A 15174-nucleotide genomic window follows, 5' to 3' on the forward strand; every position below is an offset into this window, starting at 1 on the left:
ACCTGAGTTGAACCCAAGAATCCAACACTTAACCGTCGGAGCCCCCCAGGTGCCCACGAATCTAATCTATAAAGTGATTTTGCCCCTTCCTACAGAAGTATCTAAACAGCATTGCAATCAAGACTCAAAAAGCTTCTAAGTTGTACTTTCTCAGCGCATCTGTGTGTCCCAGCATTTTTTTTTTTTTTTTTTTTTTTTTTTGGTGGTTGAAGTGAGAAGAAATTCAGTTTACATTTAATGACACAGGTAGATTGAAAGTAAAAGGATGTTTTTACATAGTAATACAGGTTATATGGAAACCAAAATTAAAAGCACAACATTATTTATAGTTATTATAAAGAAAATGAAATACTGTATATACATTTAACAAAACACATAAAGGATCTGAATGCTGAAAATTACAAAATGCAATTAAAAGAAATCAAATTAAATAGAGACATAATATGTTCATGTATTAGAAGAGTCAACTTAGTAGAGATGTCGATTCCCTCCAAATTGATCCATAGGTTTAATGTAATTTTTGCCCCAGCAAAGTTAGACCAGCTTATTCTAAAATTTATACAGAAAGGCATAGTACCTAAATAGCTAACGCACTCTTGAAAAAGAGGGATAAAGTGAGAAAAGTCACTCTATTTGATGTTAAGTCTTAAAATATAGCTGTAGTAATTAAAACAGATTTTAATTAACTGGCAGATAAATAGACATACAGATCAATGGAACAGAAGAGAAAACCCAGGAATAGCGCCCCCCCACACACAAATATGCTCAGCTGACTTTTGAAAAAGGCACAAAAGCAATTCAATGCAAAAGGAACTATCCTTTTCAATAAATGATGCCAGAGCAATTGGACGTCCATAGACAAAAACACATAAGCAAACAAAAAACTCAAACCTAAATCTCTCACCTTATAATATGAATTTAAAATGTATAATAGAACTTATATATAACATGTAAAATTATAAAATTATTAGAAAAATAGAGGGGCACCTGGGTGGCTCAGTTAGTTAGACAACCGTCTTCAGCTCAGGTTGTGATCTCACAGTTTGTGAGTGAGCCCCATGTCGGGATCTGTGCTGACAGCTCAGAGCCTGGAGCCTGCTTCAGATTCTGTGTCTTCCCCTCTCTCTGCCCCTCCCCTGCTCACACTCTGTGTCTCTCTGTCTCTCAATAATAAAATGTTAAAAAAATTTTTTTAATCAATAAAAAATAAAAAGAATCTTTGGAATATATTTTGACTGTGGTTATAGATAAACAAACACACATATATGATAAAATTCCATAGGATTAAGCAATCCTGGCAGCGGCAGTCCGTGTGGCCAAAGCAACATTGTCTAAGTCAGAGTGGTGGTCATGGTCCTGGAGGTGGCAAGAAGGATGACAAGGAGAAGAAAAAGAAATACGAACCTTCTGTACCAACTAGAGTGGGGAAAAAGAAGAAGTATACAAAGGGACCAGATGCTGCCAGCAAGCTGCCACTGGTGACATGTCACACTCAGTGCTGGCTAAAATTACTGAAGTTAGAATTAAAGACTATCTTCTCATGGAGGAAGAATTCATTAGAAATCAGGAACAAATAAAGCCTTTAAGAAGAAAAGCAAGAGGAGGAAAGATCAAAGGTGGATGATCTGAGGGGGACCCCAGTGTCAGTAGGAAGCTTGGAAGAGATCACTGATGACAATCATGCCATCGTGTCTACATCTGTGGGCTCAGAACACTACGTCAGCACTCTCTCCTTTGTAGACAAGGATCTGCTGGGAGCAGGCTGCTTGGTCCTGCTCAACCACAAGGTGATGCCGTCATATGGGTGCTCACAGATGACACAGATCCCTTGGTCACAGTGATGAAGGTAGGAAAGTCACCCCCAGGAAACCTATGCTGATGTTGGGGGGTTGGACAACCAAATCCAGGAAATTAAAGAATCTGTGAAGCTTCCTCTCACTCATCCTGAATATTATGAAGAGATGGATATAAAGCCCCCAAGGGTGTCATTCTGTACGTTCCACCTGACACAGGTAAAACCTTATTAGCCAAAGCATTAGCAAACCTAACCTCAGCCACATTCTTAAGTGGTTGGCTCTAGGGGTGCCTGGGTGTTTCAGTCAGTTTAAGTGTCTGACTTTGGCTCAGGTCATGATCTCACGGTTCATGAGTTAGAGCCCCACACTGGGCTCTGTGCTCACAGCCTGGAGCCTGCTTTGGATTCTGTGTCTCCCCCTCTTTCTGCCCCTCCCCCACTCGCACTCTGTTTCTCTCTCAAAAATAAATAAACATTAAAAAAATTTGTTTGTAATAATTTTTTTTTTAAAAGAGTGGTTTGGGGGCGCCTGGGTGGCTCAGTCTGTTGGGCGTCCGACTTCAGTTCAAGTCACAATCTCGCGGTCCATGAGTTCGAACCCCGTGTCGGGCTCTGGGCTGATGGCTCAGAACCTGGAGCCTGCTTCCGATTCTGTGTCTCCCTCTCTCTCTGCCCCTCCCCCGTTCATGCTCTGTCTCTCTCTGTCTCAAAAATAAATAAACCTTAAAAAAAATTTTTTTAAAGAGTGGTTGGCTCTGAACTTATTCAGAAGTACCTAGGTGATGGGCCCAAACTCCTTCAGGAATCGTTTCAAGTTGCAGAAGAACATGCACCATCCGTCGTATTTATTAATGAAATTGATGCCATTGGAACAAAAAGTAGACTCAAATTCCGGTGGTGAGAGAGAAATTCAATGAATAATGTTGGAACTGTTGAACCAGTTGGATGGATTTGTTTCAAGGGGTGATGTGAAAGTTATCATGGCCACAAACTGAATAGAAACTTTGGACCCAGCACTTATCAGACCAGGCCACATTGACAGGAAAATTGAATTCCCCTGCCAGGTGAAAAGACTAAGAAGCCCATCTTTCAGATCCATACAAGCAGGATGACCCTGACCAATGATGTAACCCTGGACAACTTGATCATGGCTAAAGATGACCTCTCTGGGGCCAACATCAAGGCAATCCATACAGAAGCTGGTCTGTAGGATGAAAGTAACAAATGAAGACTTCAAAAAATCTAAAGAAAATGTTCTTTATAAAAAACAAGAAGGCACCCCTGCGGGGGCTCTACGTGTAGCGACCACATTTGCCTTCCAGGAAATGGTTGGGAATGTGCCGACTCCTCGGAGGGATGGGGAAGTTGCCCAGAGGAACCCATGTTCTAGTTGATCTTTCTTAGCAAAACCTCCCATATACCTTTTTAAGCGCGATGTGTAGGAACGTGATGTGTGGTGTGTTGGCCACATGCAGTGCTCTACTCCCCAAAAAGCGAGCTCCTTCTCAGACAAAAAAAAAAAAAAAAAAAAAGGAGAAGAAAAGAAAAAGAAATATAGTTAAAACCTTGGATTGCGAGTAACTCATTCTGTGAGTGTTCCGCAAGACAAGCAAACTTTCTAATAAATTTTAACTCGATTAATGAGCAATGTCTTGCAATACGAGCAGTATGTGACACTGAACATCACATGGTCACAACTGAGCCAATGGTTCTCTGTCTCTCTCTTCATTGGATTGTGGGTGACCATCTCCCATGGCAGATGCTCGGTCTCAGGCCACGGTGTTTGGCAGAAATCAGTGATTTTTCAGAACGTTGGAAGGTGCCCACAACTGACACTAGTGTATTTTTTGTCACTTCAAAGCACCTATAGACAGTCCTTTGCTTTTCCAGACAAGAGTAAACTTTGGAATGCTTTGCTTCATTCTAGGTCAGGCTGCCTGCAGATATAGACCCTTTCCCCTGCTGCCTCACTGCCAGTTACATTATATACGGTATATGACAAGGGTTTATTAATATTGTACTGTAGTCAACATCCATGCGAGTGTATACAATGACCCCCATGCAGAAAAAGATTCCTTTGAGCCAATAGATAGCAGTAATTCCTTTAGTGAGAGTGAAAGTCATCTGATACAATCACCTTCCTCTCTCTTGTCTCCCTCACACCAGCCACGAAGGTTTTCAAAGGTAAGTGCAGGTTAATATGTTTATTTTTCTTTATATTTTGTATTTTCTTTATTATTTTATATTACAGTATTTTAATCATTTTTATATGAATATTTTTGGGATGTGGAATGAATCATCTGAGTTTCCATTATCTCTTGCGGGGAAATTTGCTTTGATATACAAGTGCTTTGGATTATAAGCATGTTTCTGGAACGAATTATGCTCACAAACCAAGGTTTTGCTGTACATACACAGATGAATGCAAGTAAAACTGGGGAAATCTGAATAAGAACAGTGGATTGTATCAATGTTAATATCCTGGTTTTAATATTGACTAGAGTTTTGCGAGGTATTACCATTGAGGAAAACTGAGTAAAAGTTGCTCAGGACCTATATTATGTCTCATAATTGCACATGAATCTTCAGTTATCTCAAAGTAAAAAAAAAAAAACAAAAAAACATTAATTTTAAGAAGCACTTGCAAAAAAACAAAAACAACACAACTCTCATGGCTCCCAATTAAAGCCCAAATTCTTTAGCTTCATATTCCCATCTCCCTACAAACAGACCTCAAATCCCCTTTCAAATCTCACCTTCCACAAGCCTTCTGCACACACTGCCTTAATAAGTTGGATATTCGTGGGGCGCCTGGGTGGCTCAGTGGGTTAACTGTCCGACTCTTGATTTCAGCTCAGATCATGGTCTCACAGTTCCTGAGTTCAAGCCCCACATCAGACTGCACTGACAGTGCAGAGCCTGCTTCTGACCCTCTGTCTCCCTCTCTCTACCCCATCCCTGCTCACTCTCTCTCTTTCAAAAGTAAATAAACATTAAAACTATTTTTAGGGATGCCTGGGTGGCTCAGTCGATTAAGCGTCTGACTTCAGCTCAGGTCATGATCTCACGGTCTGTAAGTTCAAGCCCCGCGTCAGGCTCTGTGCTGACAGCTCAGAGCCTGGAGCCTGCTTCAGAGTCTGTGTCTCCCTCTCTCTCTGACCCTCCCCCGTTCATGCTCTGTCTCAAAAACAAATAAACATTTAAAAAAGCCTATTTTTAAAAAAATTAAAAACTAAGTTTCCAAAAACTGAGAATTAGGGAATAGAAGAAAATGTTTCTACTTTTCATTTTCCTGCTGTTACCATTAAGGAACTGGAAAGAGGGGTTGCCTGGAGGAAACGGAAACCTCAGAGATGGCCCAAGCACCCCTGAGCTCCCCTGTCCTCCAAATAGAAGACTTTTGGACAATAACTAAGAGAATTGTATAACAATATTGAGTGAAAAAATTAATTTTTTAAGAGATGAATGCTGAAGTACTTAGGGATAAGAGTCTTGAGATTGGTAGGTAATTTTCAAATATTTATGCAGAATTACAGAAATAGAATTTATTGCCAAAAAAGAAAATAAATTTTAAAACCTAAAAAAATAAATACAATTTATTACACATATGAGGCAAATATTAAATTGACTAAGTCTAGGGTGCTAGGGACTATTCTTTCAAACTTTAGGTACATTTGGAAACTTTCACAATAATCTGGAGAAAGTTGTTCAAATCATTCATAAAGACCTGGGACATGTTCACAACATAATGTGGAATGAAAATTAGGCATCGAGGTGTGTGTGTGTGTGTGTGTGTGTGTGTTACCAAATCCAAGTTCAGCTGCTGGTAGCCTGAAAGATCCTTACTTAAGAGATGAGTTCTGATTGGAAAGGAATTTGAGCTTTATCCAGGAGGCCAGTAACCCAGGGAGAAGGAAGACTCTTGACCAAAAGCCAACTCTAAGGTTTCTGCCTGGCCCGGGGGTTTTGAAAGGGGTTCAGGGTACTTAATCAGCAAAGGGAATGCAGTGGCCTGCAACATTTCTTAACCACGTGCAGACTGGATGGGGCCAGTTCCAAATAGTCTCCGTGCAAGGGGGTTGTGTGAGAGTCTGGTTCTTGTTGCATGATATGCAGGAGGACTCTGTTCTTTCTGCAAGAGAGGGCCAGGTCTACAGATAACAAAGGGAGGTCATGAAATCATTTGTGTAACCTAAAAAAAAAAAAAAAAAAAAAAAAAAGGACAAACATTTTGCTAAAAGAATTGCTAGACTAATCAGAAAGCTGAGGCAGCTTCTAACAGACTTGCTGGCCTCTGCAGCCTGGGAAAGCTCTGGTCCTTCATTCCTCAAGGCCAACTGTCTGCAAAGCTCCAAGAAAATCAGTTAAATTAGTTCTGTTACAGATCAAGGGCCATAGGTCAGCAAGTAAGGTGTGTGTTAAACTTGAAGTAAGCCCTTAAGACCGGCTACAGTGACGATACGTGTTCTGTGTGCAGGTGTCAGTGTGAGTGACGGTGTCTGTGTATTGGTATGTAGCAGTGTGCATGTCTGTGAGTCAGTCTGAACGTGCATTCACTAATTCATTCACTCAATAAACGTTTTAAATTCAACAATCAGGCACTTGCAACACAATGGAGATACAGCTGTGAACAATCAAAATCTCTACTCTTGTCCTCTGGTAAAGCTTATATTCTCAAGGAGGAGCAGACAATAAACAATGAAATATACTTTAAAATGTGTATCAGTGAACAGGGTGTGAACAAAGGCAAAGAGGGCAGGGGTCAGAGGGAGGCGGGAGGGACAACATGGGGAGGCTAGTACAGGGAGGGCCTCTCAAAGAGGACATTGGAAAAGAATGTCAGGGAAGGAAGTGCTGTCTGAGAGATATGTTTTCAGGCCAGGAAGAGCAGTGAAGGCTCTGAGGTGTGAACACCCTGGGCGTGCGGAGGAACCAGGCAGTGGAGGGCCTGGATCTGGGCCCATCACACAGACACAGCCGAGCAAACTACATTCACTGGCAAGGATCATGCAGATGAAAGGGATTTTTAATGTAAAATGTTTTGAAGAGATCATTCAAATTCATTCCAAAGGGCTTGCAGTAGGAAACTTTCCTCCCTTCCAAGAACCCAGGGGCCCCGGTCCCCCGCCAAAGATGCACATGTCGACCAACTTCTCGTGTATCCTTCCTGAGAAAAAGTTACACAGATGTTATTGTGGGCATCAAGAAAGAGTACTGAAAAGAAGTAGGAAAAGGAAATGTTTCTTTTCGGTTTTCCTGGGTGTTGTCATCAAGGAGCTGCAGAGATGAGTCGTAGCGGAGAGGTGGAAACCTCAGAGACGGCACAAACCTCAGAGATGGCACAAGGCTCCTTGAGCTCTCCTCTCCTTCAATCCCTGCTCCATTCCTGACCTTGACACCTGGGGCGTCCCGTGCTGCTCAGAAGCTGATTCACGCCCCTGTTGAAGATGCCCAGCCTTCAGGTCAGCCTTTTCTGACCAACTTACAGCCCAGACCCTCCCAGGCGGCTCAGTGCAGCAGCAGCGCCCCCGTGTGGTCACAGGGATGAGGACCCAGCTCCCTTTCTCTTGCTCAGCCAGGACCTCCCAGGGTCGCCCTCTGCTCTCCAAACTAAGATAGGGCTTTGAACACAAGAGTTGCCCCTGTCCGTGTCAGGCTTGGGTGCAAAATGTTTCCCAAAACCCAAAATAACCTAGATGTTTCCACTGAGTGCCCATTGGTTCTGCACGGCACGGCAGAAGGTCTCCAGGCGATAGCAGCTGGTTCCCAGGTCTGGGATGGACCCCACAAAGAAACTGGGTGCCCTGCTCCAAAGATAGGACTTAAGATTCCTAAGGCCCTGTCACTTCTGCCGCTGCCTCTGGGGCTGGACTCAGTTCAGTAAGTCTCAGAACGCATCATGAAAGATGAGAGGCAGAAGTCTGCAGTGCACTGGGTCTAGAAAAGGGAGGATGCTCCTGGGGAAATGAGGCTAGGGTGTAAATAAGGACATCAGAGGGGAAGATGTTACAAGGAAGGAAGAAGGAGTCAAGGGAACGAGTGGCACGGGAAGGGCTGGCCTAAGGAACACCTGTTTGTGTTTACAGAGGGCTCTCTGGGTACTGGACCATAGAGAGTGAAGGGCAGATGTGCCAGCCCTGTAGGGACCAACCCTGATCCCAAACTCCCACTCCCTGTGTTAATATTTCATGACCGTGGCTGAGCCCAGACCAGAGCAGCCAGTTGTCATGGCCTTCAGTTGTCCCTTCCTCCTCTATGACGAGCAGGGGCCTGCACACCAAGCTGAGAGGCCCCTGAGGACCGTGTGTTGAACATGCAGTGTGGGCTGGACACCAATATGGGCTACAAGTACATGAGCAATAGGACCCAGGGTACTGACCACCCATTTCCCAGTAACGGTCCCTACACCTTCCATAATTCACCGCCGAGGAGTCTGGGGTCCTGCACTTTTCCTCCCTGGTGACCCAAGTCCCCAGACCCTCAGACTGGACCCCTCAGGCCCTGCTCTCTGCTACCCCGCAGACCCTGAACTGAGAAGCTCATGCTGCTTCCCCAGTCCTAAATCTCATTTCTACCCTGACCAATGACCCAAAACCTTGGCGGTGCTATAGACTGAATGTGCCCCACCCCCCAACTCATATGTTGAAATCTACTCCCCAGTGTGATAATATTGGAAGGTGGGGCTTTTGGGAGGTGATTAAATCATGAGAGTAGAGCCCCCACGAATGGGATTAGGGTCCTTATAAAAGAGACTTCAGAGAGTGTGTTGTTTAAGGCACCCAATGTGTGGTATTTTGTAACAAACGCTCAAGCAGACCAAGACAAGCTCCAAAACCAGCCCCCACTCAGCTCTCTCTTTCAGTCCCAGACACACTTTAAGGAATCTGGTCACAGGATTTATTCATTTCTTCGCAAATATTCGTGAGTGCCTCTGTGCCAGGCATGATTCTAGGCCTGGTAGTCATTTAATCAAAACAGACAAAACACCTGCTCTCCTGACACGGTCTGACAGGAAAAACAGATGAATAAAAACATAATAAGAGTATTACTGTGGTATTATATACTATGTGTTCCTGTTACGTATTGCTAGGTAGCAGTCCCAAATAATCCCTTTTCAGTAGCTCTCATTCTCTGCATTGACTGGGCTCAGCAGGCAGCTCTTCGGCTCCCTGTGACATGGTCTGGGGCTGTAGTCATCTGGAGGCCCAGCCGATCCAGAACATTCAAGAGCATTCTCTTATGAGGCTGCAGGCAGTACTGTCATCAGCTGGCAGCTTTCTGGGGCTACTGGCAGGGTGATCTAGGCTCTCCTCCACCTGCTTCTCCACATGGCTTGGCTGCTCCCAGCTCAGCACCTGGGTTCCAGGAGGGAGTGTTTCAAGCAGCCACGTCAGAAATCACAAGCCATTTTATGTCAGAAACTCAGAAGTCAAGCCGTATTACCGTCTCATGTTCTAGTCATCAAAACCAGTCATTGGGGCGCCTGGGTGGCTCCGTCAGTTAAGCAGCCGACTTCGGCTCAGGTCATGATCTTACGGTCCGTGAGTTCGAGCCCCGCGTCGGGCTCTGTGCTGACAGCTCAGAGCCTGGAGCCTGTTTCAGATTCTGTGTCTCCCTCTCTCTGACCCTCCCCCATTCATGCTCTGTCTCCCTCTGTCTCAAAAATAAGTAAACGTTAAAAAAAATAAAAATAATAATAAAAAAAAAACAGTCATTGATGGGGCACCTGGGTGGTTCAGTCAGTTAAGCAGCCAACTCTTTTTTATTTTTTTCAATATATAAAATTTGTTGTCAAATTGGTTTCCATACAACACCCAGTGCTCATCCCAAAAGGTGCCCTCCTCAATACCCATCAACCCTCAGTTTGTTCTCAGTTTTTAAGAGTCTCTTATGCTTTGGCTCTCTCCCACTCTAACCTCTTTTTTTTTTTTTCTCCCCCTCCCCCATGGGTTTCTGTTAAGTTTCTCAGGATCCACATACGAGTGAAAACATATGGTATCTGTCTTTCTCTGTATGGCTTATTTCACTTAGCATCACACTCTCCAGTTCCATCCACGTTGCTACAAAGGGCCATATTTCGTTCTTTCTCATTGCCATGTAGTACTCCATTGTGTATATAAACCACAATTTCTTTATCCATTCATCAGTTGATGGACATTTAGGCTCTTTCCATAATTTGGCTATTGTTGAGAGTGCAAGCAGCCGACTCTTTATTTCGGCTCAGGTCATGATCCCAGGGTCACAAGATTGAGCCCTGCATTGGGCTCTGCGCTAAGCATGGACCCTGCTTAAGAATCTCTCTCTCCCTGTCTCCCTGCCCCTTCCCTGCTCATGTTCTCTCTCTCTCTCTCTCTCTCTCTCTCTCTCTCTCTCTCAGAAACAAAAGTCATTGATTCAAGAAGAGGGAAATCAGGCCCCACTTCTAGACAGATGGTAAAATATTATAGATGGCCATCTTTGAAAAAGAAACCTTCAAAGTATGTTAGTGATTAGAGACTTAGAGGAAAAAATAACACAAAGTTGGCAATCAATACAAGGTGATGGGCGCCTGGGTGGCTCGGTCAGTTAGGCGTCTGACTTCAGCTCAGGTCATGATCTTGTGGTTCGTGAGTTCAAGCCCCACATCGGGCTCGGTGCTGACAGTTCAGAGCCTGGAGCCTGCTTCAGATTTTGTGTCTCCCTCACCCTCTGCCCTTCCTCTGCTCTCTCTCTCTCTCTCAAAAATAAATAAACATGAAAAAAAAATTTTAATTTATTAAAAAAAAAAAAAAGACACGTATGGAGAACTGGCCATCATACACTAGGGACTACAGGCTGCACTGAACAAACTCCAATGTGGTACTGAAATGGGAGCTACTTCCTTGCTTGTGTGAGCTTCAGGAGTTCTTGGAATTTCTTTGTCCTCTTGAGAAAACTGACATGAGCACCCAGTACCCAGATCTTGGTCTCTAAATATCATTCTCCAATAAAAGGAACCAGGGTTCCCGAGAAAAAAAAAAAAGCTGACTCTATGGCCAAGACAGAAACACTACAGGATGAGCCTAGGATGTCTTGTGATGCCAGGGAGGAAGTGCACCTCCCCCAAAAAAGGACATGTCAAAGGGACACAGGGGCCAACGTGAAAGAACTCCCTGTGAACAGGGCTGGAACAATAGGAGCAGCAAAATAGCCATAGTATTGGATTGGAACCCAAAATATTTTTTAAAATATTGAGCCCATAGAGATATATATAAATGATTGATACATTTAAATACGGGGAGAAAGTGGTGCCTGGGTGTTTCAGTCAGTTAAGCATCCGACTTCGGCTCAGGTCATGATCTCACCACTCGTGAGGTCGAGCCCCATGTCAGGCTCTGTGCTGACAGCTTGGAGCCTGGAGCCTGCTTCGGATTCTGTGTCTTCCTCTCTCTCTGTCCCTCCCCCACTCATGCTCTCTCACTCTCAAAAATAAACATTAAAATTTTTTTAATTAAAAAAAAATAAAAATGGGGAGAGAAAAGACAAATCTTCCTTACAGAATAATTCCAAGTAACATATGAGAATTCCCTTCCCAGGAGGTGGAGCTTGATTGCCCTCCCCTTGAATGTGGGCTGGACTTCGTGACTCACTTCCAAAGAATAGAATATGGAAAGAAAAAAAAATTACTACTAAATGCAAAGTTACTACTTTATAGTAGAGAAGTGTGGCAAAAATAACTTTAACCAAGTGTTTCTAATAACCTTGAAGATCACCTATGACAGGAACAAAATTGCCGAGCACGTTCAGTGGACTTCAATATTTCTAAGTACCCACCTCCACAAGAGTTTCATCAGAAGGACACAGTAATTCATGTCAGTCACCTCAGTCCTGCCAATCCGCTGGGTAAGCATGCAATATCAGCACACTGGCCTCCGGGAGCTCTGCAGCCCTTTGACCTTGTGGATGATGCTTCCCATAATCCTCTGCTTGTGCCTGACTGAAGACAGGCTCCTCCTACAAAAGCCAGGCCCAACTCTCATTTGATTAAGTGTCTATTAGCCATAAAGCCTTTTCCCATAAAGGGGCGGGGGGGGGGGAGGGAGGGGGAAGACTCTATTAAGACACTATGAGACACCCAAGAATAACAAAAATAAATCTACACCGTAACATAAATTTAGGTAATCTAGCTTACATATATTTCTCTTCATTCCTTTATTTCCATGATTATGAGATCCAAAACTCATTCAATAGATTTGAGCTGACTCAAGTAGCAGACTTTCTTTTATACCAATTCTCACCGATGAACAAAACCCAAATCCATAGACTCTATTTTTTTTTTAATTTTTTTTTAACGTTTATTTTTAGACAGAGAGAGACAGAGCATGAACGAGGGAGGGTCAGAAAGAGGGAGACACAGAATCTGAAACAGGCTCCAGGCTCTGAGCTGTCAGCACAGAGCCCGACGCGGGGCTCGAACGCACAGTCTGCAAGATCATGACCTGAGCCGAAGCTGGTCACCCAACCGACTGAGCCACCCAGGCGCCCTGCATAGACTCTATTTTAAGTCAGGGTTTAGGACCACCCACTGCAAAGTATTGGAGGTTAGTCCATTTTAGAGTTCATAACCTAAAATAGAATCTCAGATGCCTAGTTTTCAGAAAGGATATTTTGCTATTAGTGCATCATTTAGATTGTCTTACAGAATTTATTTGTTGTATTTTCTTAATGGCTACTAATCTTGCTTTTAATTTATAAATGTGGTTAGTTTAGCTTCAATGTTATTTGCTTATAGTTTGTTTAACCTTATACTGGATAGTTTCCCACAACCATAACAGTAGTTAGGGCCTCTTGTGTTCTAATAATTAAGACTTTAAGGGGTTCCTGGGTGGCCCAGTTGGTTAAGTGTCCGACTTCGGCTCCAGTCACGATCACATGGTTTGTGAGTTTGAGCCCCACATCAGGCTCTGTGCTGACAGCTCAGAGCCTGGAGCCTGATTCACATTCTGTCTTGGTCTCCCTTGCCCCTGTCTCTCTCTCTCACAAAAATAAACATTAAAAAAATAAGATTTTAAACCACGCATACACTGCAAGTCAAATATGAATCATGCATAACCTTATCACTAAGAAATATGAGGAAGCTTCTTTCCCCCCTCAAATCCTACCAAAGTTCTTGGTTCTTCCACTTAAAAGTGGGAACATGTCAGCTAATGGGGAATGTGGGGTCTTTGGCCTCATCTAAAGTTGCTTCAGCCACCCACCCCCCCCAAGTTTGAGAGCCACTGACCTCCAGGAAAGTCAACCTCCCTGTTCCTGGATCCCCATGCTATGGCAAAGGCCATCTTCCCTCCAAATTCAGCATGATGTCACAAAGATAGTGAGCTGGTTAGCAGCTGTCCATCCTCCAGCCATCTTGTCTTCTGAGATATTTTTTTCTGCCTGAGAGTCTACCTTTTTCCCAGATGATCAAAATTGGGACCATCCACTCCCTTATAAGGTATCCAGCCACAAGACATTTCAGAACATACTGCAAGAAAGTCAACATGTATAAATGCTCACATCACACGTGGTGTGTGAACAGAGCTTTTGTTCTCATGCAGATTTGAAGGAAGGGTTCACGAGTTCAACAAAGCTTGAGACCCACTACCAGTGTCAGGCTCTTGTCAGGAGCCGAGGTTACAGTGACACAACAGTGCCCAGAACTACCAGAGAATGCAAACCCCTACAACATGTAGTGCACAACAGACAAGAAAAAATGCCATTCTGGGCAGCAAGAAGAGAAAAAGGAAAGACCTTAGTAACCAATACTTAAGCCGGGCTATAACCTTTCAAGTCAGAGAGAACTGGGCATGAATTCTCCAGGTTTCTCTACCAACCAGCTGTGGACCTTGAGCACATGTGGCAGAGACGGCCCCAGTAGGTACTCACTGAATGAATCCTGAAGGGAACCCTCTGAGCCAGTTTCCTGACACTAGCAATGTACCTTGCACCTTGCAGAATTGAAATGAGAAAAGATATAGTGCTAGGAAAAACAGACTTAAGTCCTAGTAGGCTGGTGTTCTAAAGCAAGTTCTGCCTAAACTAGCAGGAATGTTTTCACCTCAGGAAGACTGTCTAGGGCCAGATTGGGAGGGAGGTGAAGATAGGGGCAGGGCCCTGGGCAGGGCCAGTCACTGAAGCGAGGCCAAGGCCTGGAGGGAAAGAGCCAGTTCCTGGTGGCTGTTGGGCGGCTCACACAGCTCCCTGCTACATCAGCTATGGTCCTCCCTCTGCCCTGGCTCTCATGTTGCTGCCGTCGCCTCCTCCTGCCTTCCTGGCCCCTGGGGCCCCAGGGTTCCTGGAGGTGCTGCTCCCAGAGCCCTAAGGCAAGCACAAAAGAGCAGACCAGCTCCACATGCAGTGAGAAGATGAGGTCACCGCCAAGGGTAAGTAGCACCAAGAGTGGGGAGACCAGGGGGGAGGCTGGCATGAAGGAATCCCTTTTTGTCACAGTCCTGCAAGTAGATGCCACCCCCCCCCCAAGTTTGTGTCCTACTTCCCATCCCCAGATCCCCAGCACCTTCCCCACCCCCACCCCACTCTAGACCTCAGGGCTCCCTCTCCCCATAGAGCTCTCTCCTTGCAGAGTCCATGAAGTCCTTGAACAGGAATTTCCCCTCACCTAACAGTTAATCATTTCTTAGTTGGGGGCGGGAGGGGAGGAGGTGGAGAAGGGACTGCCAGTCCTCACCTCTCATGACCCGGTATGCTTCCTTACACAAGTTCAGTTATCGCCCCTGAGCAAACTGCCCCCCAGAGGCTTATCCCCAAGACCAAAATCTACCCTGGCTTCACAGTACAGATCACCTTAATGGGATTGAAAGTAACGTTAGAGGCAGAAGGCCTGACTTCCAGCAAGCCTCAGCCCCCTACCCTGGCTGATGCTCCCTACCCTCTGCCCCCCTCACTCAGGGTCCCCGGCCCAGCCCCACAGCTGAGCTGGCCCAAGCTGAAGAGTTGCTGGAGCAGCAGCTGGAGCTGTACCAGGCCCTTCTGGAAGGGCAAGAAGGGGCTTGGGAAGCACAGGCTCTGGTGCTCAAGATCCAGAAGCTGAAGGAACAGATGAGGAGACATCGAGAGAGCCTAGGAGACGCCTAAGCTTTCCACCAGTTCCCACTTTACCTTCCAACACTGGAAACACTACATACCACCCACACTGGGCCTTCGGGTCAGAAACATCCCAGCCCCTCCCAGGCCACTAAGAAAAATGGAAAACACCTCCAAAAAGCGCAGAAGTTGGAAAGCAGCAGGGAGCCATGGCCTCTGCAGTCTTCTTAGTCACATCCCCCTACCTTTGATCCCTCCCCACTGACCTGGGCCCCACAGTAGGGCACCCAGTCCTTATAGGAATATACACTGAATCATGGCCTCACTTCACCCTAAAT

At 44.9% G+C, this 15174-nt stretch overlaps 1 protein-coding gene and 1 pseudogene across 1 annotated transcript; both read left to right on the plus strand.

The window, feature by feature from the left end:
• The first annotated feature begins 1241 nt into the window (after positions 1-1241).
• LOC102964027 lies at positions 1242-3301 on the plus strand (annotated as a pseudogene).
• Positions 3302-13810: 10509 nt separating this feature from the next.
• On the plus strand, positions 13811-15150 carry MCCD1 (mitochondrial coiled-coil domain 1). The gene is made up of 2 exons (XM_007098815.3): positions 13811-14175; positions 14702-15150. Exons 1-2 carry the CDS (start codon positions 14008-14010, stop codon positions 14885-14887), a joined length of 354 nt encoding a protein of 117 aa, XP_007098877.1. The 5' UTR covers positions 13811-14007; the 3' UTR covers positions 14888-15150.
• Positions 15151-15174: the final 24 nt, after the last annotated feature.

Source organism: Panthera tigris, chromosome B2 (assembly GCF_018350195.1).
Source record: "Panthera tigris isolate Pti1 chromosome B2, P.tigris_Pti1_mat1.1, whole genome shotgun sequence".
Classification (NCBI taxonomy): domain Eukaryota; kingdom Metazoa; phylum Chordata; class Mammalia; order Carnivora; family Felidae; genus Panthera; species Panthera tigris.

What these genes read in the sequence shown, in the direction of transcription:
- MCCD1 (XM_007098815.3), top strand. Translation starts at nt 14,008, where the DNA reads ATGGTCCTCCCTCTGCCCTGGCTCTCATGTTGCTGCCGTCGCCTCCTC. An exon ending in AGATGAGGTCACCGCCAAGG is followed by an intron (nt 14,176 to 14,701) that starts GTAAGTAGCACC and finishes CCCCTCACTCAG; the next exon opens with GGTCCCCGGCCCAGCCCCAC.